Here is a 23,990-nt window from a genome sequence, read left to right as displayed (position 1 = left end):
TAAAAATTGTCCTTTTAGGTGGGTATTGAGCTTGCAGTGCAAAGGGAGTAGAAATTTCATGACTGCTCTCAGGAGAGCTGTGGAAGTAGATTTCAAAGACAAAGATAAACACAAATCACAAGGAATGTACCTGCTTACTACTGGAATACCTGATCAGGAAACAGTGAGTATCATCACAAGTGTTGCAATTCCTATTAGTAAATTCCTGTTGCAATTAATCTCAACTTCATTCTTCTCCTTTTCCTTTGTGCTAGTCACTGTATTTTTTCGGCAGAATATTTCTCCTTCACGTATATAAGCCAGCACAAATCTCAGACTTCAGTTTCTACAATCACTATTAATGTGTTGTAGGTAGTAAATACTAATCATGGGTACATATTAATCATAGATAGTTCTGGAGATGTTTCGAGGATTCTTCTCTCACTCCAGCTCTGGCTATCACTTCACTGGCAAACTTCTGAGTGTGAAGAAGCCAGCTGTGATTTTTCATGTTGTGATACCATTTCCTTTTAATCCATGGGAACAGAACTGCAAGTAACTTTACAGTGGAACTTTATAATATAGTACGTAGAGAAAGCTGCCATTTCGAATAACAATAATCTGTTGCTTGGACTTGTATTCATAGTACGTGTGCTCTGTGGCTGCTAAGCCATGTGCACTGCCTAGAATTTCCAAATGTATGGTAGTCTTACAGGAGCAACTATGGGTGTGCAGCAGGGTCTCTCTTGTTCTCGCTACCAAATTTCTCAAAATTCTGGACAAACCTAAGAAATCGTTAGAAGCCTGTGTGGGTGACAGAAGTATGCGTCCAAAAAATCCAAATGAATGGTTCCATCCCTACTACTTTGCTTTAGTGCATAGCTACCTTGAAGTCCGTGACTCAAGTCTTTGCTGCCCTTACCCACCCACGTCTCACATCTTGGCTGCAGCAATACTATTACCGTTGCCACTAGTAATGGCAACAGCAGTAGTTTTTGTGTATATGCATGGTTAGAAAAGACATTCAGCTACTCAGGCTTTGTTCCTGTACTGCACTGCTCAGGTTGGGAGTGTTTGTACTACAGTTAAGGAACCAGCTGAGTAGATTGAAACTCCTCTGAGATAGAGGGTCACTGTTGCGTTTCTTTGTCTTGCAGCATGCTATTAGTGCTTATGTGGCTGAGACTTGCAGAGGTTGTGATTTGCAGCTTCATGTCTGTCTGTTCAGTGTAATGGAGGATGTTGACTCCAATGGCATTATTTCCGCTCGCTATGCCAGTCCAACTGAAACTGCCATTGCTTTTAAAGAAATAGTACAGGCAGCTAATGGAAGATTTCATTGGTTTGGAGAAGCAGGTATGTGAAAAGGAAAGCTGGCAGATACTTCTTTTTCATTAGTTAGTATTCTTTATTACTGCATCTTTTTCCCCAAAACAAGTACTTTACTTTCTAGGATATGACAATGCTATGCTAGCACAGAGATATAAACAGAGGTCCTAGTCTGATCAAGGCTTTCAGTTATATTGCAGAATAAATATTTTATTATAATGCACCATTAATGCAGGAATTTGAATTTAATTGCAATAGATATAATTGTGAGAACTATTTTCTGCTAGATATTTTCAAGATCGACACTTAAAATATAGTTACTAATGTAGTAGGTCCAGAATACCTGGTACACAGGAAACAAAGACTTTTTTCTTTTTGTTGCTTTTTGGCATGCTCTAAAAGTTATTGCACACATAAGATATTTGTCTACTAATAAGCATATTTTTGACTGTTAGGTATTTTTGAAAGTGATGATATCAACATTATTGTGTCTGAAATGGAAAAAGCAATCAACTACTCCCGAAAGGTATGAATGTTATGTTTTTCTTCAGGGGGGAAAAAAAAATCAGCAATGTTTGCTTAGCTGACAGTGCAGAAGATGGGACAAAATGAAAATCCTTATCAGATAGGTGGCAAGGACCTAGAATGTGAGAAAATAGTCAAAGTTTAGTAAATATGGACTAGAAAGCAATTATATAATAGTGCTGCTGTGGTTGACGTTAGACTGTCAGTGATTCCATATCAAATATAAGAAGATTACAGTTAAAGTGATTCTCCTTTTTGTTGCCAGTCGCATGATTTTCAAGTACGATTAATTGTTCATTTTTTCATATATAAATCACAGTGGTGGGAGGGGGTGTTGTTATTGGCATAATATATTTTTTCATTTCTAAAACAACTGTTAAGTGCACTAAGGATGTAGAACTAGACAAAACAATATCTCTCCCTATTGTATGCACTTGGCTTTTTCCAGAGATATCTAGCAAAGTAGCTGAGGTAATATAGCCAGCCATGCAATATGATAGTTGCTTCTTACAAAAATGTAATTAGAAAGATGTATGCAGTGAGATTTCTGCCCAGAGGTCTGGGCCAGTTATTGCATGCTAGCCTGAGCCACAGAGTTGTTGTTAAGAAAAGTCAGGGGCAAGGGAGAGGGAATATTCAATAGGATTTTATGCTATTTTATATTATCTTTTAATACATGCATATATTTGGTTCATCTTCCTCCCATTTGTTATGATTTTGGCTGCACATACTGTTGTGCCTTTTAGAGCACTTACTGAGAGCAGGGAGGATTTCCCTCCTAGGCGTTTGGACGAGCATAGCATGAAGAGGTTCTTTTTCCTTTAGAGGTGTTAAGCTTTACGAGATTAATTTGGTATTAATTGCATGTATTATTTAAATAATAAATATGTCTGTCTTTGAAATGTTATTGCTTAAATTGCCTGTGTATGAATTATTAAACAATCTGAATTTTCATTTCAGTGTGCATTCCTAGTGAAATCCTTAAAGCAACGTTCAGGAAATCAGTCCGTTAATCCATTCATACCAGAAAGAGACTCAAAGATGCTTGTGAAGAAAGAGAAAAGAAGGCCACAGAAATGGCCATCTCCAAAACCCACAGCTCTGAGTCTGGCTAGAATGGTTTGAAATCATTCAATGTCCCGTTTTTATGATGCTGTCAGTTTTTATCAATGATCTTACCTGAGTATCAGATGAGTATCTCTTTTCAAGACAAGTGCTTAGGCTGCAAATTTGAAGGAAATAGAACATTACTGTGATTGCACTCTGAAGTTACATATTAACTTGCATTCAAAATGTTACATAAGCAGAAAAGGAACATTTTTCTTACTCCTGCTAAGTAATTAAATATGATGGAAATACACTGTAGTGTAAAAAATTGTTTAAATAATCCCTCCTTCGGCCTTAAAAAACTAGTGTTTAACGAAGACAAAGGCAGAGCAGAAGTTTACTTTATCAAGTTACCTCTGTTTTGCAAGACCCTCTAGTGAATATTGAATTATATGGTATCCTGTTCATCTACACCTAGGGCCGCTGGAGCTGAGTAGCACAGACCTAGGATTAGAATTCAGGATTTGTCTCCTGCCTCCTATGCTTATTTCCATGGAGCTACACTACTTCTATGAGAACTTTAGGGTTTTGTTAATGTTTTCCTTGTTAATTTTGACTGCATACGCATCTGTCTTGAGTGGGTGTGCAAATCTGTAATACACATATGGCTAGTGCCAGTGCTTACCACTTTAGTATATATGTGACTAGATACAGAACTTCATATTTCAGAGGATATACTTAAATTTTGACATGAAATTCTGAGGCTTCATCTTTGAAATAGGAATAGCACTCTCCAGTGTATGTGCGCTCATGTTGGAAAGACCTTTGTAGGTAAGCTGAACAGGTCTTCTGTGTTGTTTTATCAAAAACAGTATATATGCAACACCATCTCATGAATGCAGGAGAAGAGTAATCACTCCGAGATATGAATACATAGCATAGTTTTATATGAATTAAATTTGTAGAAAATGGATACAGGTTAGTCTATAGATGTCTGGTGTTTCTTTCATCTGATATTTACAGTAGAGCTGTATGATAAATTAAAAAATTAAATGTCAGTTATTTGAATGTTCTATGCCCCAGCAAAAATCTGATCCTACAACAGCAGTAAAAAAAAGTTTTCAGGTTGTTTAGTAGAGAGTACTCAGCCCTTAAAGGGGTCAGCCATACCTAAAGGCAAAATTAGTGTTTTCAGCACTAGTTTTCCAATACTTGATACAACTCTGGAAAATACTACATAGCATATTCTATACAGTAGCGCCATTACTATAATAGACTGCTGCTTCAAGTGATAAAAAATGATCTAAACTTGTCTGCCTCCAAAGATGTTAGTCTTCAGTTTTCTGGCAACAGTTGAAATTGCCAAGATAACTGAAACAGAGCAATTAAGTAATTAACTTAGCAAGAAATCACAACTTAACAAGTCCCTATTGCAATCTGCTGACTTGTCAGGGTAAATCAGGAATTAGAGAATAATGAAGGATAGCTCCTGTTTTAATAAGGTATGCAGTTATGATCTAGTTAAAGTATTTTTTTAATTGGTATATTTCCTGTGCTTATAGTCTATTAAAGACAACCATGGTGAAGAGAGAAATGCTAACATAAGAGGATTGAAATGGCGTCCTACTAGTGCCAAAGCAGAAATTCCACCAGGTCCGTATGGATTAGGTGATTTTTTGGTGTTCTGTTTGTTTGTTTTTGTTAAGAAAGTATTAAATTAGAAGAAAGATATTTAATTGGAAGTTTTGGAAATGTTTGCAATCTTATATCTTTAACCAAACTGATAGGAAACATTGCAGTTGTTTTGAAGTTATATCTGTAACAGTTTTAGCTGTAATGTCTCAAGCTTTCTTTTAGGTTGGAGGAGGAAGGAAGGCTGCGCGGTTGTGGTACCTCCAAGTCATTTGACTGAATATACATCCTATATAAGGAAATGTCAAGTATGTGTGGTGGGAAGTGTAGCCCCTCTTTGTCCTGTGCCTGAAATAGTATTTAGAACCTCACTTCTCTTGATTTTCGATTCCAATTCCTCTTTTTCTCAAAAGCTCAACAATTCAGAGATTTATTATGTTATTAGTTTAATATACATTATCTATCTTAATATTGTTATAACCCATTTTTATTAATACATTGTTCCACTTCATTTGTGTGTGATCCAGCAATGACATGAAAATTTTAACACAATTGTCAGGTTATCCGGAGTCCTGACTCTGGCTACTGCTCTTGCTACGTGGTACAGCTTTTAAATTGGTTCTAGTCATTATTGGTCCCTTCAAGTCCCATTCTTTTCTCTTCCGTTTTCGTACTTTTTCTGTTTTGTCCTTCTCTGCAGCTTTGTTAACATCTGCAATTTTTTTTGAATTTTTGCATTAAATCTGAGCATCAATAGCTACTATTACTGAAACCAGATTGTTCATGTGAAGCAATGTTTAAAAATCTGAATTCATTTTTGCATGTGAGATGCTGTGTGAAATGTTAGTAGGCTCTTTCAGTAAATTCTATGCTTATTCTAACCTCTTAATTTTTCAAATTATGCTCTGTGACATTCTTCCTAATGGTAATTTATAAATTCCTAAAGGTTTTAATTGCCATTTGTATGAAAGTAGCATGAACAGATCCATAATATGGATTTTTCTTAAACAGGATCTAAGAAAATTAATATTTATATCTATGGCAACAGGAGACTGAAGAAGAGGGTTGCCTGTCAGAGTTTCATCCCTAGCTGAGACAAGACAACTTTTTTTTCTTTTAATTGTAGCGCAAACAGTAAAGGAATGGCCTCAGATTCAGAATAAAAGAAAACATAAATCAAGAAAACAGCCAGAGTTCTCCATGTCAGTATTTTATACTGATACAGGAAGAAATGTGGGTAAGTGTTATCAAGGTATGGTGGGTAAACATACCAGCCTTTTATTATAAAAGTATTTGGATATTAACGCACTGATAAACAGTGAGCTTTAAATTGTGAATAGAAATGAGATTAATATATCAAATAGTGCCTGTATGTGCATGCACCTGCATCTGTCTGTGTGTGTGTGTGCATGCGCCTGTGTCTGTGTGTGAGAAGTGCTTTGAGATCTTCTGTCAAAGATGCTTTAAGAAAAAATACTGTCATTGTGGTGTAGAAGATTAGAGAAGGTATGGTTTGGAATCTTCTGCATAAAATGACTTTTAAAAATAAGTGACTTTTTAAGTACATTGTTTTAAGGCAACTTTGATACATTTTATCAAATGCAAAACTGAGAAATGCCGGTCCTCTTTTTTTTTTTTTTTTATTTTTACTGACAGGGGGACTCTCACATGTGACTTCAAAAGGGCTATGGTTTTAACCCAAAGCTCCCAGTATTACTTTATTCGTGTCCTTACTAGGTGCAGTATACCGAAAGTATCCAGAGACAGTGAGCATAAGGAAGTCTGTTCCTTCTGTTACATTACCAAAAAAAGAAGAAATCTGTTCAAGCAAACAGGTATTAGTTAGTCACTAATAAACTGCCATTTTGGAAAATCTTAATATGAGTTAATATGAACATGATCATTTATTTTGGTTCTTCTGTACAAATGTGTTATTACTTAATAATCAGTCTTAATATTTACTAATTCAACCAATTGCTCCATTTGTTTGTCTTACAAGTGGCTGGCCAAGTACAGTATTAAGAAGCTTAAACTGGAATTGCCCAGACTGATGTTTGGTCCACACTGTACTCACCAAAAGAAAATTGTGGAGTGTCTGCACAAGAAAGTATCAGCAAAATATTGTACTATCTTCCCTAGTGTAGAAATCAATGTAAGCTTTTGCAGATATCATGTATGTACCTCAGTGAAATAGCTTTGTATTTGTTTAAGACAATGCACATTGATCACTGATTGTGGCTTGCTAGTGCGATGTTCGTCCTGCCATTTCCTGCTGTTCTCTCTAAATCGCCTTGCTGGTAGAAAGCTAGCAAGGGTCTTCTATTCAGTACGAGAAATATTTAGTATATTGGAAGTGCAAACTGCATGGGATCTTCAGACTGTATGGGATCTCCTCTGCTCATACAGTCTGAAAAATATATTTTAAAATAGAGACTTTTTTTAGTAAAGTTTTTAGAAATTGTGTGAGTGGAAACTGGGAAACTGTTCGATCTTGATTATCGTGGTTTGTGGAAGGAGTGAAGTATAGCAAGTCCAGGATATTACTGATCTGTTGCTTGTATAAAAATATCACAAATAATGTAACAGATGCCCCTGTCCAGTCAAATTACGTAATTTTGTTGCCCCGAACAACTGGCTGAGATGAGAAAAGGCTTTCCTAATTTGAATAAACCAATTATTTAGTAGTCGTAGAGTTGCAAAAGTTCTCTTGCGCTATTTCATATATTTAAAGACAAAAAACCTAATCTCCCTGATTTCTAATGCAGATAATGCATATAGAGCAGCTGAGCTCACATCTGCTGAAATAAGATGCTCTTGTACAAATTGAATTTTTACAGGGGGTTGTGAAACATCTGCAGTTTCAGGCTAAGGAATTGGAAAGCTACGCTGAACAAATAGAGAAGGTGTTGCAACGCTATGTACAAAGAATACAGTGGCTTCTATCAGGTATTGCTTCAGTTTTTCTGTAAAGCATAATTTAAACATACAAAAAAAATCTTCATATCTGCTATTTCTGCTAGGATTAATCTGGACAGGTAGTCGAATATGAGGTTCAAACAAGGAGCTATTGTGCCTATTTTTCTGTGATTTGTAGCTGCAGAATGGTTGCAAAATTCCTTTTCTTGTTCAGTTTTTGTTGCAAACGATGCCCTGGAAACTACATTTTCATTTTTCTTTAAAAAATATCTTTTTGGTTTACGAGCATTTGGTTGTGAACAAAATATTAATGAAGCGTAAGCTTGATATGCAGACAACAGATTTGAGTGATGCTAGCTGCCTCTGCTAATACCAATAAATTGTTAACCTTGAGCCTTAATGCAATAGTTCAAATGATAATGTTATTTCACCTTTTAATACTTGTTTAATATGACAGTACCGCCATTCTGAAACAATGTCTCATAGTTCCTCAGCTCTAGATGTCTTTGCCGTTTACTCTCCAGCAACTTGAAAAGTAGGGCAATTTTAGCATATTTCTCAGAGCAGTACACAAGTGTTGTTATAAAAATGTCCATTATACTGTAATTGTACAAGAAACGTAAACATAAAAATTTAACATCAAAATCATACAACTACTATTGTATTGATATCATCCACTTTGTATTTCACTGAACTGATTTTTTAAAAATATTTGGATAAAGGTAAAATAGGGTTTCTAGTTTACATTAGTCTGATACAGGAGAATTCCGCATCTCTGTAGCTGCTATGCTTGTAGCTTGCTGTGAAATAATTAGTGCTGTGATGTACATTTTTACTTTTTTTTTTTGTTTGTTACATTGATGAATACAACTAGATGTTCCTACTGTCAGATTTTTTCTGTCAACAGAACATATACAATAATGGTTGTAGGAAAAATGTGCTTTTCTGCATCTTTTACTAAGAATGGGCACTATTCAGAAGTTCAGTATCCCTGTTGGTATTTTGATCTCTGCGATGCTCATAAAGATGTCTGTTGTGAAATAGATTAATTCTTTGCTGAATTGCAAAGTAACATCAGCAAATAGTTTAATAGAAGTTGCCACAATTGGCTAATAATTAATGCTTGATAGTGCTGGATTTGAAATAGCAGAAGACTTTTCTATTACCAGCCCTTGAACTACCTAGCTTCCCTTGCAGATTAAAATTTGCTATACAGAAATGTGCCCAGAATAACTCCTAAAACCTGAAAATTTTACAGCATGCTCAAAAAAATGGTATGTTCAGTAAAATAAGCCTATGAAATGACACTTAATTAGTCTTAATGTTGTGGTCCAGGAAGCCGAAGATTGTTTGGTACCATTCTGGAAGCAAATGTCTGTGTTTTGATTGACACATCTGGTTCCATGGAGCCTTATTTGCCACATGTCACAAAAGAACTTACCTCCCTCATCTGGGAACAACTGAGAAAAAACGAAGTCAGGCATGTATAAACTACTGATGGAGATTGAAGTATATGCTACTTATTTTTATGTAATGTTATATAGTAGTCGCTAATAAAACAGTACTGAAACACAGTACAAGTAATTACTGTATGGTAGTGTATAACATGCATATGATATGAACTGCTTTCTTGTTGTTCTTTGTAACCAACTTCTAATTCTCCACTCTAATTTTGGGGCTTCATTTGCCATTGGTAATGCTGTTTATCAATTTGGGCTCATCATGCTCATGGCATTTTCTGGTGACTCAGAATGAGATATGCTTTCTGACACTTCCTAAGCTGAAGACTTTATTCCAATACTAAGCTGTTGGGGTCTTTTTTTCTCTTCTATTTCAAAACTGGTTTATCCAAGATGGTTGATAATACTGATTAGGGTTAAATGTTGTAGGTCATCTTTCTCCCCAGGTTTAACTTGCTGAGCTTTGCAGAAAACACAGAGAGTTGGAGGGAGTATCTTGTGGAGGCAACTGATGAAACATGTCATGATGCTGTACAGTGGGTGTCCAGATTCCGAGCTTATGGTAATACATGCATCCTTATGGCTTTACAGGTTAGTAAACTGCATATTATATTGTGATGAAGAAGAAATGATACATAGTGGTGATAGAACACTACTAATCCAACAGATAATATTTTAGGAAAGTTATTTGGTCAAAGTGCACAACACTTTTTACATGCAAAACATTGAACAGATCTGTAATCAAGCCACACTGTTCCTGTCCCCAAAGCTCATAGGTACTAGAATTCGTTGCTTCTATCAAATTTAGGAAAAATGTGAAATGTGAGTAGTTGCATTACCCTCTATGCGTTCAGAGAATACTGGAGAAGGAAAATAGCCAATTCTTCAAAATGATGTTTATGTAAAATTATTGATTGTGATATGTTTGCTCAGGGCCAAATGGAGACTTGTAGAGGAGCAGTGGTTGTTGGAACGGCATGCATGTTGGGTACTATTCTTGAACTTCAGTAACAGATGAAGAAATCTTTTTCCTATAAAAATTCTCAGTGCAGAAATTCACAGCAATAATAATTCAAAACAGGGACTGAAATGGCTTGCAATTTCATGAGATTTAAATTTTAATTCAAAAAAGAAATGTTGGCTTAAATGACTGATTCTTGTTTGAGATTCCCTTACAGAATCTCCATATGAAGTTTCTGGAATTTATGGTGGATCAAGTACAGTGGAACTTTAAAACATTTCTGAATTAGAGAAATGTCCACTGAGCCAATTACCATAGCAAGCTTTCATGATATAGAAAGGCCAAGCCCTAATGGACCTGATTTTCAGACATTAAACATCTATAACTCCCAGCATACAAAGCATGGTCTAAAAATCATCTGTCAGCAGTTGTCTAAAACCAGATCAGTGGACCTGTTCACTTTTAGCTTATTTCAGTGAGTCAGTTTTTGATGATGCCTTGCTCGTAAATTTATTGTGTTATACTGCAATCTGTTTATTTTTAAGAAGTTATATCTTTGCTAAGCAGTAACTAAGAGCTCTTTCATACCTAGTGAAAAGGAAAAGACAGTACTAACTTGATTTATGATGTGGAAAATACAGAGCTATCTTATATTATTGGAATAGTGTTTTCATTCTTAAATATAACTCCTTATATAAAATGTCCTAATTATTTGTGATTATTTTTCTGCTTTTCAGAAGGCTTTCAGTTTTCAAGATACAGAAGCACTATATGTATTGACTGATGGAAAACCAGATACCAGTTGCAGTCTCATTTTAAAAGAAATTGAAAGATTGAGAAAGAAACAAGATATTAAAATCCACACCATTTCTTTTAGCTGTACAGACAGGTATATGGTATTTTTCAATTAAAAAAAAAAATCTTTAAAATTGCTGGTTTACTTACTGTCAGAGGGCTATGTTGTCATGCCATGTGCTCAGCTCGTTGGACACCAGGATTGAGCTAGGCCTTTATACAGGTGGGGACTGAGTGGGCTGTTCTGACACAGGTGTTTGCCACATAGACTACATCTCCCACAGTTCATATCCTTGAGAGAATTGCCTTCAAATACACAGAGAAGTGATATGCATCACTAGTCTGCAGCACTGAGGTCAGTCCTGTGGTTCTGCCATAAGCCATTCATACACATGTCCCACTGCCACCCTAGAGATCTAGAGAAAAGTAATATACCCTGGATTGGAATCAGGAGCACTAAGAAAGTGCTAATGCAGGCCATGGTAGGGTGTGGGTTAAAGATATGTCCCTGTATGTTCCTTTGCAGGGATCTTTGCATGGTTCAGAACTGGAAATCCTGGAGCAACATCAGAAAGTATGCACACATCTAGATTCTCCTGCATGGTGGCTTTATGACCCAGGGAACAGATAGCCTGCTGCCTGTGTGGCTTTCCAGAATAGGTGCATGTCTACTCTGCCACCCCAAAATGCAGTTGTCCCAGGTCTTCAAAAACCCAGCCTTTGTTTTCTTGAATTGAATGCAGCCTTACCTGCCAGCCCTCCTGTCCTCAGTGGCAGACATGAGGTTAGCAACTTCTGGATAATGCCACTGGGTTATCAAGCTGCTATGAGAAACTTTTGACCCTCTCATAGCACAAATTGACAAGCAGTATTGCTTCTGTTGGGTGCCAGGTTGCATTCCTCTGAATTTTGGGATGGATGTTGCCAGGTAAAAGCTTTGAATTATTGGTGCTAAGATGAAAAAGTCAACTTCAAATATTTAGGAAGAGTTGTCTGTCATTAATATTTCGAGTTGATTTGTGTATCATTTGGTCAGTAGTCAATCATTGTCTGTTAAACGAATCTGCTCGTAAAGGAGACAGGTGTCACTTCTGACTACAAGTTACTCTAAAACAAAAACTGCTGCTTCGTTTTGGAAGAAATGCCCTAGTAATTATGGAGATTTTAGTGTCCAGTTCTAGAATTTAATCAATCCTTGCAGCTTAATTGAAGTTAACAGAGTTATGACTATTAGTGCCGTTAAAGGTGCTAATCCTTGGGGGAGAGGACTCTAAAATGACACAGAAAAAAATTGTAGTAAGGGTGTGTGATTTGGCATAGTTGTAATGAGAATACACTAATAACTACATTAGTTATCCCAAAGGTTCATCTTTGGGACAAGTAATAGGGTACAAAAGAGTATAAAAAATCAGGCACACACAAAATGCTCCTTCCCCTTATGGAGTCTCCCAGCTTTTGGCTTTTTTCCCCTGTGTAAAATGTTACTACCCTTTCCCTGCCAGCTGGCCTTCTGAGTTCTTTTGTTTTGGTTTCTCTTTTTTAGTTCTGTTGTTGTGCTGAACCTCTTGTCCAAAAATAACCTGGTTTTGGAGGTTATGACAACTAAGCAGTATATATTCTTTATTAGAAGTTGAAGATTAGAAATGGCATAGAAGTTTATAATCAAGTCCTCCAAACTACTTGTTTGGATATAAGATTTTTTGAGAAGTTCTTCTGAAATTCTTCTTCTATTGCTGTTGCTGTTAGAATAACAGTTTTCGTAAGTAACTTAACTACTTTATTGTCAACAGAAGAGCTAACGAATTTCTGAAGAAGCTTGCTTCCCAAACAGGAGGGCGCTACCATTGCTGTTTTGGAGATGTGGATGGACAATTAGCAGCACACAGAATGTTGACAGAGGGGCTTGATGGTGATGATGATGTATGTTAAGTGATTCTTTGGTTTGGTTTTGTTTAACTTCAACATAGTTCATCAGTAGTCAAACTGCATTTAAAAAAGAAAAATCATTAGAAAATAAATGTAAGACTCCTCAGATACTTCACACAAAACCAAACAGACAGATCTTAATATCTGGTTTTCCCTCTCTGCCAGCTGTCTTGGCAAGATGACAAAACCCTAGGAAAAAGTACAGAACGCAGTATAATTTTTGAAAGAGAACTGGAAAAAAATCCTGTATTTTGACACTTTGATTTTAAGCCAAGTCTGGCTTTTATTGTGCCTTCTTATTCTCACCATCTTGTATTTAACTTTTGTCATTGTAAAATCCTTATACAGTGCTTAGCAAAATATAGCTCCTGCAGGAGACCTCTGATTACCACAGTAGAAAAATATATTGGTGAACAGAACCATATTCAATGTAGAGTTGCTTTGCTCTTATTCTGTAAATACAAGACTTTTCCCACCAGTGTGTAGGAGCAGTGAGATTTAGATCTTTGGCTCAGTTAGTTAAATTACTAGAAATTGCTAAAAATACTCAAGTGCAAAGTAGAATATAATATTTTAAATCTGTTTTCAGGATCCAGTTTTCCCTTACTTTGAAGGAGATGATTTAAAGAAGCTTACTCAAGAAGTAGCAAAAGCCAGACGTTTTTTAAAGCAGGCAAAATCTTTGAAGTGAGTATTTATATATAAAGAATCTTTCAACATTTGTTTTTTTCTTTCATGAAGGGAGGACAAGAATATAAAAGGCAGACACTAAGTCACATAAAAGAATCACTGTTTCTTCCTCGTACTGTCAATTTTGGTGTTTTCTTGCGACTTGGAAACTGACATGCAAACAAGCTGGCTACTTTCGTGGGATTTAGTTCTAAGGTCTTAGACAGTTAGCTACCATCACAGTAGAGGATCTGAGCAGATTCTAACAGTGTATTAAACATCGGGGCTATTTTTTCTGTCACTAGTGGCCCTTCAATCGCTCACTCTTATTTCAAAGAGAAATTACATGAAGTTGTTTTTCTCCCTGCTGAGTTTTGTCATCTGCAAATCGTTATATTTCTCTTCCTATGTATTATTAAAAGCTGTCATTAACGTCATGCAGTGTCCTTTTTAGTACCTCTTCCTTTAGTCTGACCTCTTACTTATTTTTTTCTAAAAGCTGTGTGGGCTCCTTCTATCCTACCGCAGCCTGACTCCTCTAACTGAATCATCATCCAGTCTCTGCTGAAATTATGTCCTCTGCCTGGAATAACATCGGACCTTTCTTCTGTTCACAAACAATCCTGTCTCAACTCATCTACTTTCCAGTTACCATCCATCTCCCTTTCTCTTTGCCTCTAACAACCTGTAAAATGTTTGTTTCTTCAACACGACTGAAATTAAGGAAGTTTCTACTGACCTTTTTCTGGGCCAGTCCTAAGCTTTCCTATTTACTCTTCTTATGTTTCCTGATTTACCAAAGCATCTGACAAAATCATTCCCCTCTCAGAAAATCTCATCTCTCAGTCTCAGTCATTTTTTGCTTCCCTAGATTCTCCTTTGACTCTTAATCTTTTTCCTTTCCCCTAATGTCCTCCACCCACCAGAATTTGTAATGCATCTTCCCCTTTTTCCTTCTTTACTGCTGTCTTCGGTTATCTTATCTCTGGGTAGAATTATCATGCTCTGCCAAAGACTCCTCAGTTTTGTATCTCTTTCTTTCCTCCTCTTTATCTCCTCTTTGGCATCCTCCCTTGACATGAACTTTTTCTCCCTTTTTTATTAACAGTTATATAACAGATAATGGTACAATGTAGTGCCATGTAGAGGTATCTCAGCTGTCTCCAAATGAGCTAGGTCAGTTCCTGGGAGCAGCATAGCCATGATAGCAGTGTGCTCCATCTGTGTCTCAGTAGACTGAATTGGCTCAGGTGGCACATCGTTCCCTGCTGCTTCTGGTATCACTCACTCGGAGCTAGCTCTGATAGCAGCCTAGAACTGGAGGGAAGGACAGTTAAATTGTATTAATCCTTATGTTCTTTCAGCATTATGCTTCCTAACTGCCAGTCCAGAGCCAGAAAGTGCCACTTCAATGGTAATAGCTGGCCAAAGTGTTTGGGAAGAGCTTTACAATCCATTATACCTCCACAATGATAAGGTTTTCTGTTACACAAAGGCGTAGCTAAGCAGAGATACATAGCTGTTACACAAAGGCGTAGCTAAGCAGAGATACATAGCTATTACATGTCTCTATGAAAACCTGCTGTAATTTTTTGTTTTTAATAGGTTATTGATAGAAAAATGGAATGTAAACCAAAAGGACAATTCCGTCTTTAAAAAAAGTGCTCAGGTAAACAGTCACCATAAATAGATCATACTTTATATATAGTTTATGTATGTCAATATAAGGGTAATGTTTCGTAAGCTTTGTGTAAATAAGTATTCTCCAAAGTTGAAAACATTGTAATGATTGCAGTGTTTAGCCTAACTAGTTCCATGTAGAACGTCATACACACAAGGAAGAGTTCAAAGAGAACTATTCTGTTTGGGCTAGGCCAACGCATGTTTGTATTTGAACGATTTTATTCTTTTTCAAGAGCAGCCTGCTAAGCACAGGTTAGGACCAGATATAATGGCTGTAATAGCAATTGCTACATGGGGTGCATGATTTACTCAGTTAAATGAACAGAACTGTTTGGAAAAAGACCCCATTAACTGTAAAGACATGGTCTGCAAATGCAGAACTGTTGTTACAAGATAGTGGGAGAGGCAACTGGACAAACAAAACATCTCAGAGAGCCAACCCACTGCTTTTAAATTAGCAAAGAAAAAATTACAGGAAAAGATAAATTGCAGTGTGAAAACGCAGTGACACTTTCTCAGGGGAAATGAGAAAGGCAAGAGTTGACAGAAGCAGTTGTCACAGAGTCTCTTTAAGGGGAAAAATAGACATGCAGACAACTGCAGAGGCCACTAGAGAACTTAGTCCTGCTGAGACGTTCATCAAGGAATTAAGTAAGGCAGATGTATAGTGAGACTGTTTTAAAATCCTTGTTTCTATACCTGTAGTTTGTGTTTTGGTTTACAAACATTGCCCAGTCATTCAAAGAGAAGAAAAAGTCCTGTCAGACCCACTCAGTAAAGAATATCTGCTTCACAGAAAGCAAAACCTGGTGTTTGGTCAAATATGTGCAGAATTCAGTGTATAAGGGGCTGAAGAGAGACTTCGAGAGGAAACAGGTGTATAAGCATCCTGTAATAGCAAGAAAGTTGTTACAGGCATGTAGAGACACAGGCTGGTGTTCCACATCTACCTCAGACTTTCATCCTTCCAAGGTAAATTGTATTGTTTATAAAATGTATAGGAAGACATTCCTTTTAATGTACTTCAAAAAGTACATGGCACTGTAGCACAGGTAAGCACATATGTCAGGAAAATTGCAAGTTACTCAATTCATACTGTTTTTCCAGTGTCGTTTTTATCAAGTGTGATTGTGAGCCCATATGGTTCATACATTTTGATTTGTATTTTAAAACCTATTCATGTGCTTGACTTGTAGGATTAAATCTTAGACCGACAAAAGGTGCTGAAGAGGTTTGGAGTGGTACCGCTAACCTGCTTCTTTTCAATATGTGCTTAAAGCTTCCAGCTTCAAGTGGAAAGAGTAGAAGAGGTACTCTTTGTCTCTGAGCATCTGGCAAGAGGAGTGGTTACAGATGACAAGTACTGCTGACTTATTCCACTTGCAGACTTTGCAGATCTCAGAAATCAATCCCTGAACTCTCCAAAGTTTAAACATGAGTAGAGGATAGTTATCAATATAGGTAATACAAATTATAGAAAATGGAGTGAATTTCCAATACAATTAGTAGCTACACAGGGTCACAACTCTTGTTTCTCTTGAGACCAGGAAAAATTATTGTACCGTATCATACTAAGAATTGCTTTGGTCAGTTGGCAGTTATGTCCAAGACGTCTTTCTGACAGTTGGTTTGAGATTTGGTTGCTAGTGCTTATTATCCATAACAGATGGGACAGATGGCTATGATACTAGAAAGAGAATTCTTCATGCCAGTTTTGAATTAAAAAAAAAAAAATCGAAGAAACAACCTTAGCAGAGAAGAAAAAGCTTGGAATGAATGTTTTTTTCTAAAAGAAGTTTGCTAATAGTTATTTCTGGTCTCTACTTTTCCAGTTGATTTTTGAAATATGCATTTTTTAATGAGGAACTCGGTGATGACAGCTCATTAGTATTTTGTAGATGTTAACTGTATAGGTCTTTAAGAGGGTTAGGATTTCATCCCAAATCCTTAGTATATGTAATGTTTAAGGAAAATGGGTTCAGACTACAAAATCCAGATACTTGATCTGAGTTTACTCAGGAGTCATTCTTACTCCTGAGTGCCAGCTGATGGAAATGATTACTTTGATGGAAATGATACTTTGATCTGGAAGATGCTCTCTTTTCTTTTCCTCCATTTTCTCTCACAAAGAATTAAAAACTGTTTCCATCATAAAAGTCTCTGTGGTGTTGCATGCTCTGCACCAGGTTAGTCCTGCATTCCATGTTAGTACCAGCTCACTGTATAATACTGCAGTTGAAAAAGATCCTTTGTGCTAAGCATCACTTTATGTGATTTTATTAGTGCATGTGTTGGTATCTGTATAAGTTCTGAGATGCTTTGATATGAAAATGTTAATTATAAATGAGTAGGATTAGTTACATTTTTATTGGGGGTATATAAATATTACATGATGGTCATTGGTAAAACAAATGCATTTGTACTAACGGAAAGGTTAAACAATAGATCCATGCAGACGAGACAGGATTTCTGTATTGCCAAGAAGAGGCACTCATTTATTCCTCAGAGGTTTTAAGAAATGCTACAATGTTGTAGCATGGATTCTGATATTCTTATAAAGGTCCTTTAAAAGACTTTAAGAGGAAATATACTTGTGCAAGTACATTAAATGATATCAGAGACTCTTTCTGAAGTAAGATAGCAATGTAAATGTTAGATTTTGCAAATGGGGATAAGCAGCAAAACATTTTGGTGTGGTGTGTTAGACTATGATCTGGCAGACTCCTTGCCTTTATGGCCTTTTTTTCTGTACAGTGTTTGAGTTTCATAGTTTTTACCCATTTGAAACAACTTCTCTGGATGACAACTTGATTTACAAAATTTCTCTATAGACTGATTGTCAATGGATCGATGTAATCCTGAATTCACTGCAACCTGAATTAACACTCATCTATGTAGACAATTGTTTGTTTTGGTTTAAACTAGTCATTTGTTCCTGCGGGCAGGGCAAAGTAAGTTTGTAGCTCTGGGTCTCCTGAGCATGCTCACAGTGTAGACTTGAAGTAGGTGTCAGGAATTCAGGAGTCTGGTACTTGCTGGTGGTGTAAGCTGGCAGTTCTCCTATTCAAGAAAAACATAACAGAAAAGTAAGGAACAAATGTTTACCCTAGGATTTGTGTAACCACAGAAACTTTTAGGCATTTCATCCCTCCAATTTCGCTTCTTTTGTAAGTGTTCTCAGGCTGTGCTGCCTCTCTTGTCCACGCTTCTGGAGCCTTGTTACCTTGCTGGTTGGTCAGTCCTGCTGTCTACGCAGAGCAGCTTCTTCCTCTCAAGTATGGTTTCTATCTCCTGCCTATTACTACCTGGAAAATCTTGTCCTACCTGCTTCCATCAATCTGAGGAATATTTAGTCAGAAAAACATTTTAAGGAGGTGGATCATCAGTGATCACCTGATTGAGTGCTCTGTTAATGGTTTTTCTATGTTGATTTTATATACATGTCATTTGCCTTCCCTGTTTGCACTTCCTGGAATGCAATTTAAGACATAATGAAAGGAGTTTTATAATTGATGAACATGTGTATTTTTCTGCCAGCTTGTTTGTAAGTCATGTCATTGCTGTGATTCACTGAATATCTTGACTTGCATACAATGGATTAAAGGCAAACAGCTAAACCAGTTACTGCCTTCAAGAATGTGGCCTACCACCTACCAGAAGATTGCTGGTTTTGCAGCAGGGGTGGGTAACCCCTGCGTGAAACAACTCACGTACTGCCATAGTTTACAGCTTTCAGTTGCTGTGCTAAAGTAAACTGGTACAGATGTTCATATTAGCTTAGTGTGTTGGACTGGCGGTTCAGGCACTCCTTTGTGTATGGTTCAGCCTTACCTGCTTCAGGGGAAAACAGCCTTCAGAAGAAGGGAGGGATAGCAGGGGCCAGTAACAAATTCCTCCATCTATATATGTCTGTATTTGTAAGTCAACACCTGAAGCCTCCCATGACATGGAATTTCATGCTGTTTCTAAGGAGGAAATCAACAATACATTTGTGCTAGGCTCTGGATCCTTTGGAACTCTGTCCAGTAGGAATTTCTCTGTGCCTGATAAGTGTGTTACCTACTATTGGTATTTATCTAGATTTGAAACTACAGAATTCCAAGCTTTAAGCACCTAAACATGTTCATTTTAGAATACAACTAAATCACAAGGATTTTCATTGATTCATTTTAATACACCTCAACCAGTTAGATGTATGCAGGGTACTTTACATTCCATCAGACTTCAGTGCTCTCCAAAATCCATCTTGGACAAATGCTTATTAGATGCTTTCTGAATACTTTAAAAAGGAAAATCCAATTCCAGAATCCTGATAGCATCAGCAAATACCCTACTCCTTCCCTGTCTCTGTTACAATAAGGAGAATCCAGCTTTTGGGTAACTATACTGAACGCAGTAGTGGTAGTACAGTACAAGAGGATCCGATAGTCTCTCTCATATCATGTGAGGCTTCATCAGCTGGAACCTTCAGTTCTCTCCAGAGACCAATGAGTAAATTAGGCAGACCTTGTAAAACAAAAGTGTATATGCTCTCAGATATATGGGCTGCTTCTGTCATCATGGGCAAATTCAACGTGATACTGAGGCTCTTTATTTCCTAGTTAATTCTCTCTTGAGTAAGACCCTGATTTCTGAGGCAGACTCTTGGGGGGGAGGTTCTTTTTCCTTCCCTATTTGGAAAGTTCTTCATCTTATATTAGGATTTTTGTATTAATAATAACAATAGAGCAAAACAGAACTTTGTAAATGAAACTTCTAAGAAGTTACACAATTATGATAAAATTTAAGAGATATCTAACTGACATATTGCAAAACAGATCTTATAGATCCAGAACTGTCCTGTGGGGCTAAACATCTGATTGCAGAATGAAAAGAACTGTTGAATTGCAATGTAAGGCCTTCCTTGCAACAGAGGCCTTAATGACAAGAGGCAGAGACTGCTCTGGCTGTATTCTTGGATAGGCTTTTGTCAAATGTTGCAAACCTGTTGTTCTGCATGATATAAGATAGCCCATATGGGCAATTTCAGGTAGAGTTCAGGTAAGATGATACATGTCTTTTTCACAACACAAGCCAAATTGACTTGGCTTTGTTGTGTGAAAGTGATTCTTAATTATTGAGTTAAACTATTGAATCTTGTGCTAAATGTTTACAAGAAGCAAGTTCACAGTAAATTATTCTTACATGCTCATAACTTAAACTAATCAGAATTTGCCTCCAGAAAGGAAAGCTGATTGACTTTAGTGCACCAGTTCCAAACACGAGCTGTGTTTCTCTTCCATTCACCACATAATCCCAAATTGCCATGAGCAGATTTATATTAAAGTCTAGTCTGTTACTGATGGAGAATACTACACAGAACATGCTTTTTAACACTTCGTTTGGTTTAGTCATATGACAATATATTGAAGTATAGTTTCCAGAGGAAAAAAGTTCCTCAGATGTATTCCAGGCTGATATGAGAGACTCTAAAAGTTCTTGATGGATGTGAGGGAAAGGACTGTGTACTGCATTTCACTTCATCTGCAATGTCATGAGCAAATCAAGTGAACATAATTTTTTTGCATGTCTTCTGTAATTGTATCTTACTGCTTATATTGGACCTCTGGTTAATCTAATACTGTGTCAGGTTCCTAATCCATTTTGTGCTGTGTTTAAAGAAACAGTTTCTGTGTTTCTAACTTTTGGTAAGGAAAATTCTTGAAAACATACAAATACTGAAATCTTACTTTATGAGGGGGGAAAAAAGTGCTTTTGTGTTTAGAGTCAGTGCAAAGGGTATATAGCCAGCCTGTGTTTTAGGGTGGTCCTTAGAGTCATGAAGAAAAGAAAACACCTTTATCCCAGGCATGGAGCAACAGTGATGAGCAGATGGAGTCTGAAGTCTCCCTGCTTAGCACTACATCGGGAAGAAATGGTCAGTAAGTTTAGGCTACAGAGTCGGTGCTTGGAATCATTCGTCTTCCTCTCCTCTTCCATCCATCCTAAGGTGCCTCTCATGCCCTCTGAATTCCTCTGCTGTTTTTATGGGCACGATAATAAACCATATAAGCAGTAATGATGGTCTGTACTTCTGTCTTCCAGTGCAATGACAGTTGAAAACCCTTTGCATTTGGAAGGAATCATATTAGAATTTTTTTCTCAATAATGTTTTTTTAAAACCTGCATACGAGTCCCTTGAGTATTTTTTAGTTTTCTCTGTGATTTCTATACGTAAGAAGCCAAGCTGTTGTCCCTATTCTTTATATAGAAAGAAGCCTTCATTCAGTACAAGTTAATGCAGCATTTTTGTTGAGGATGGATTAGTATTTCTTCCCTTCCAATATTGAATACTGCTACCTTTTCTAACAAGACCTGAGAGCTGATAAAGGGCACATCCAAAACTGCTACTGGAAGTCTGCTTTGTTGCCGTCTAGTTTCTCCCTACAGTTTCTCCCTGACTTGACAATGCAGTCTCACAGTTAAATAACTGCCCATTTAACCTGTAAATCAACCTGTGTAGCATGCAGAGCAACCACAAATGCAAAGTAAATGAGAACAACCTATTTTGAAAAGCATTTTATATGACACGTTCCAAGGCAATACTTTGTAGTATTTATGAGCAGTTGTTTCCTTCCAAGAGGAAATGGTGAAATATGGAGAATCATAACATAGGATAAATACACAAAGACGCAGGAAAAAGGAAAGAATAGAATGAGGATGTGTATGTATGTTAATAAAGACTGAGGGATTTAAGAAGAATCTGATCTCTCAGCTTTGCAGCTGGCTGTCTGAAGAACGTAGAAAAAAGCTTTGATTTTTCAGACTTCTTTTTTTAAGAAAGATTTAAACAGACTTTCTGCAACCAGAAAAACATGTTTAAAATATGAGATAGGCTTGTTTTTAGAAACAATGTATCTGATTGTATTAAAAAGAAAAAGCCATTAACATGGCTGGACATGAGAAAAGTAAAAAAGCATAATTTAATCTCTTTAAGCACCATATATCCATAACTTTATTCTGTTATTATGCAGAAAAAAATCATACTTCTCTTTATACAAAGGATAAGCTATTGAAATGCATATTGATGAGCACTTAATGTTCTTTAGCTAAACAGAAAATCAGAGGGAGCTCACTGCCCAGAGCATCTTAACTTAGTTCTAGCATACAATTGTTCTTTCACAGTATTAGCTGTAGAAAATGTGCCATTTGTGTAATAAGAGGAACAAAAATCTGCATCCTCTTTTGCCTTCTGCCGGGGACTTAAAGCACAACACTGCATAAGTTTCTCAGCCGCTGTGTCTCACTTTTCTAACTTAGTAAGGAATGTGAAGAATGCTGTGCTAATATAAAGTTGTATTTAACGTTGGATTTGGAGGATACATACTTTTGGTTTTAGATTACATCTCTTGTTGCATTAATATTGCATTGTAATGCTGTTTTAAGGACTGCTTCACTCTTTAGAAATATTCGATATATGCTGATGTTTATCATTAGATTAAATTTATATAACGAATAAATATTCTGTGTCCTGTCCCAGATTCAGATCTCATGATTTCTGGTTTTTGAAGCACTGATAACATGAATAAATTGGACTAATGCACTGAATTGTTTCGTTTGAAATGTGTTTGTATTGTAAAGGAGCATATCACTGTATTTGTTATTCTTTCATCTTGACCATCACAGTGGAAACAATTGCATATCAAATGTTGCTACCAGCCTGATAGAACTCCACTAGCAGGTATATATTTTTAAAATATGACAGTGTTAAATTGTAAACTGAGCTGGGTCTTTTTGGGGCTCAGAGGATCTGATGATCTGCCATTTGATCATGGATGCATGCTTCTAGGTTATAACCAAGTGGTAAATGACCAAAAAAAATTCAGAAAATCTTCCTTTTTGCTTAGAGGAAATGTTACGATTTGGACTTGCTGTGCAATTTAGATTAGATCTTCTTTAGTCATATTTGCATTTTGTCATCCTTTCTGCACTTTGAAAAATTAGGATGATCAATTGTGTATGCTTGTCTTGGGGTAATGTGATGTTCCTGTCAACTAGTAATTCAGTGTCTTTTGTAAATCAAAATATGATGGTTCCTTAGTATGCAGATTTGCTAACCTACAGTAGTTTTTTAAGGGTAGCTTTGAAAACCATCCCCTAGCTTTTCAAGCTGAAACTGTTTCATCGGAATTCTTTCATTCTGTTTCTGAAGGTTAAATAAAATTTTCCTGAAAAATTCTAAGCATAGGAAGATGTGATGTTTAGAGAAGAGTCTTGTTTCTGTCTATAAGTTCCATTTTTTCTTTTCCATAAATTTGAAAACCTTCAGGTTTCCTTTCTGATTTAAATGGTTTTTAACATTTTCATATCACTTAAAACACAAATACCTCACCACTGTCACTTCACTTCTCTCATCTCTCTGTCATTTTTAGAGTCAATACTTGTTATAAGAATGGCTGTTTTTGTAGTCACAAATAGCTAGCTACCCTTTCTCACGGCTACTTCTACCCTATAACAGATCTGTCCAAACTTCTTTGGAGCTGCAGAGGGGATCAGAGATTTCATACACTGCCCAAACCAGTTGAAATCACGTTTGTGTCAGTAGTACCTATGACTAGGGACCTGGATGTGAACAAGTGCACAAGAAAGTGTTCAAAATCACACGTGAGCAACCCTGCTTTAGAATTTTAAACAAGTGAAATAAGAGAGGATATTTTTATGCTAGAGTTATTTTTGCAAAATCCTAGAACTGCTGTGATACATAGAAAATAAGCATTATATTGCTAAGTAACAGTAATGCAGAGCAACAACTTGATAAACCAGGGGCATGGGGGTTATAGATTCAATTTATGTGTATGTATTTCTTTGCTCATCTTTCAGTTTTTAGGTGCTGAAGATTGCTGTAGCTCATAACTTCTGACTGGATATAACGTGAATAACTGGAATATCACCCAAAGAAGTTTAGATTTTCAGAATATGCTGATTATTGCCTGAAATAGATAGCAGAGTGGTTAAAAAAAAAAAAAAAAAAAAAAAAAAACTCGGAACTGCAGCTCATGATGATGGATATCTTTGAGCACTGTACTACT

General features: G+C 36.6%; 1 protein-coding gene across 1 annotated transcript in view; it reads left to right on the top strand.

The window, feature by feature from the left end:
• Positions 1–22,509, top strand: part of VWA3A (von Willebrand factor A domain containing 3A) — a 40,577-nt gene extending 18,068 nt beyond the window's left edge. Inside the window, exons 19-34 of the mRNA XM_064520271.1 lie at positions 19–163; positions 1,137–1,335; positions 1,764–1,834; positions 2,794–2,952; positions 4,443–4,533; positions 5,639–5,749; positions 6,250–6,347; positions 6,512–6,664; positions 7,350–7,458; positions 8,764–8,908; positions 9,335–9,479; positions 10,587–10,738; positions 12,435–12,564; positions 13,160–13,257; positions 14,845–14,908; positions 16,202–22,509. Coding sequence (XP_064376341.1) covers positions 19–163; positions 1,137–1,335; positions 1,764–1,834; positions 2,794–2,952; positions 4,443–4,533; positions 5,639–5,749; positions 6,250–6,347; positions 6,512–6,664; positions 7,350–7,458; positions 8,764–8,908; positions 9,335–9,479; positions 10,587–10,738; positions 12,435–12,564; positions 13,160–13,257; positions 14,845–14,908; positions 16,202–16,249 — 1,918 coding nt within the window. The 3' untranslated portion in view covers positions 16,250–22,509. The remainder of the gene's footprint in view (positions 1–18; positions 164–1,136; positions 1,336–1,763; positions 1,835–2,793; positions 2,953–4,442; positions 4,534–5,638; positions 5,750–6,249; positions 6,348–6,511; positions 6,665–7,349; positions 7,459–8,763; positions 8,909–9,334; positions 9,480–10,586; positions 10,739–12,434; positions 12,565–13,159; positions 13,258–14,844; positions 14,909–16,201) is intronic.
• Positions 22,510–23,990: the final 1,481 nt, after the last annotated feature.

The sequence above is a fragment of the Dromaius novaehollandiae genome, chromosome 14 (assembly GCF_036370855.1).
Source record: "Dromaius novaehollandiae isolate bDroNov1 chromosome 14, bDroNov1.hap1, whole genome shotgun sequence".
NCBI lineage: Eukaryota > Metazoa > Chordata > Aves > Casuariiformes > Dromaiidae > Dromaius > Dromaius novaehollandiae.
This window is presented reverse-complemented; position numbering and strand designations above follow the sequence as displayed.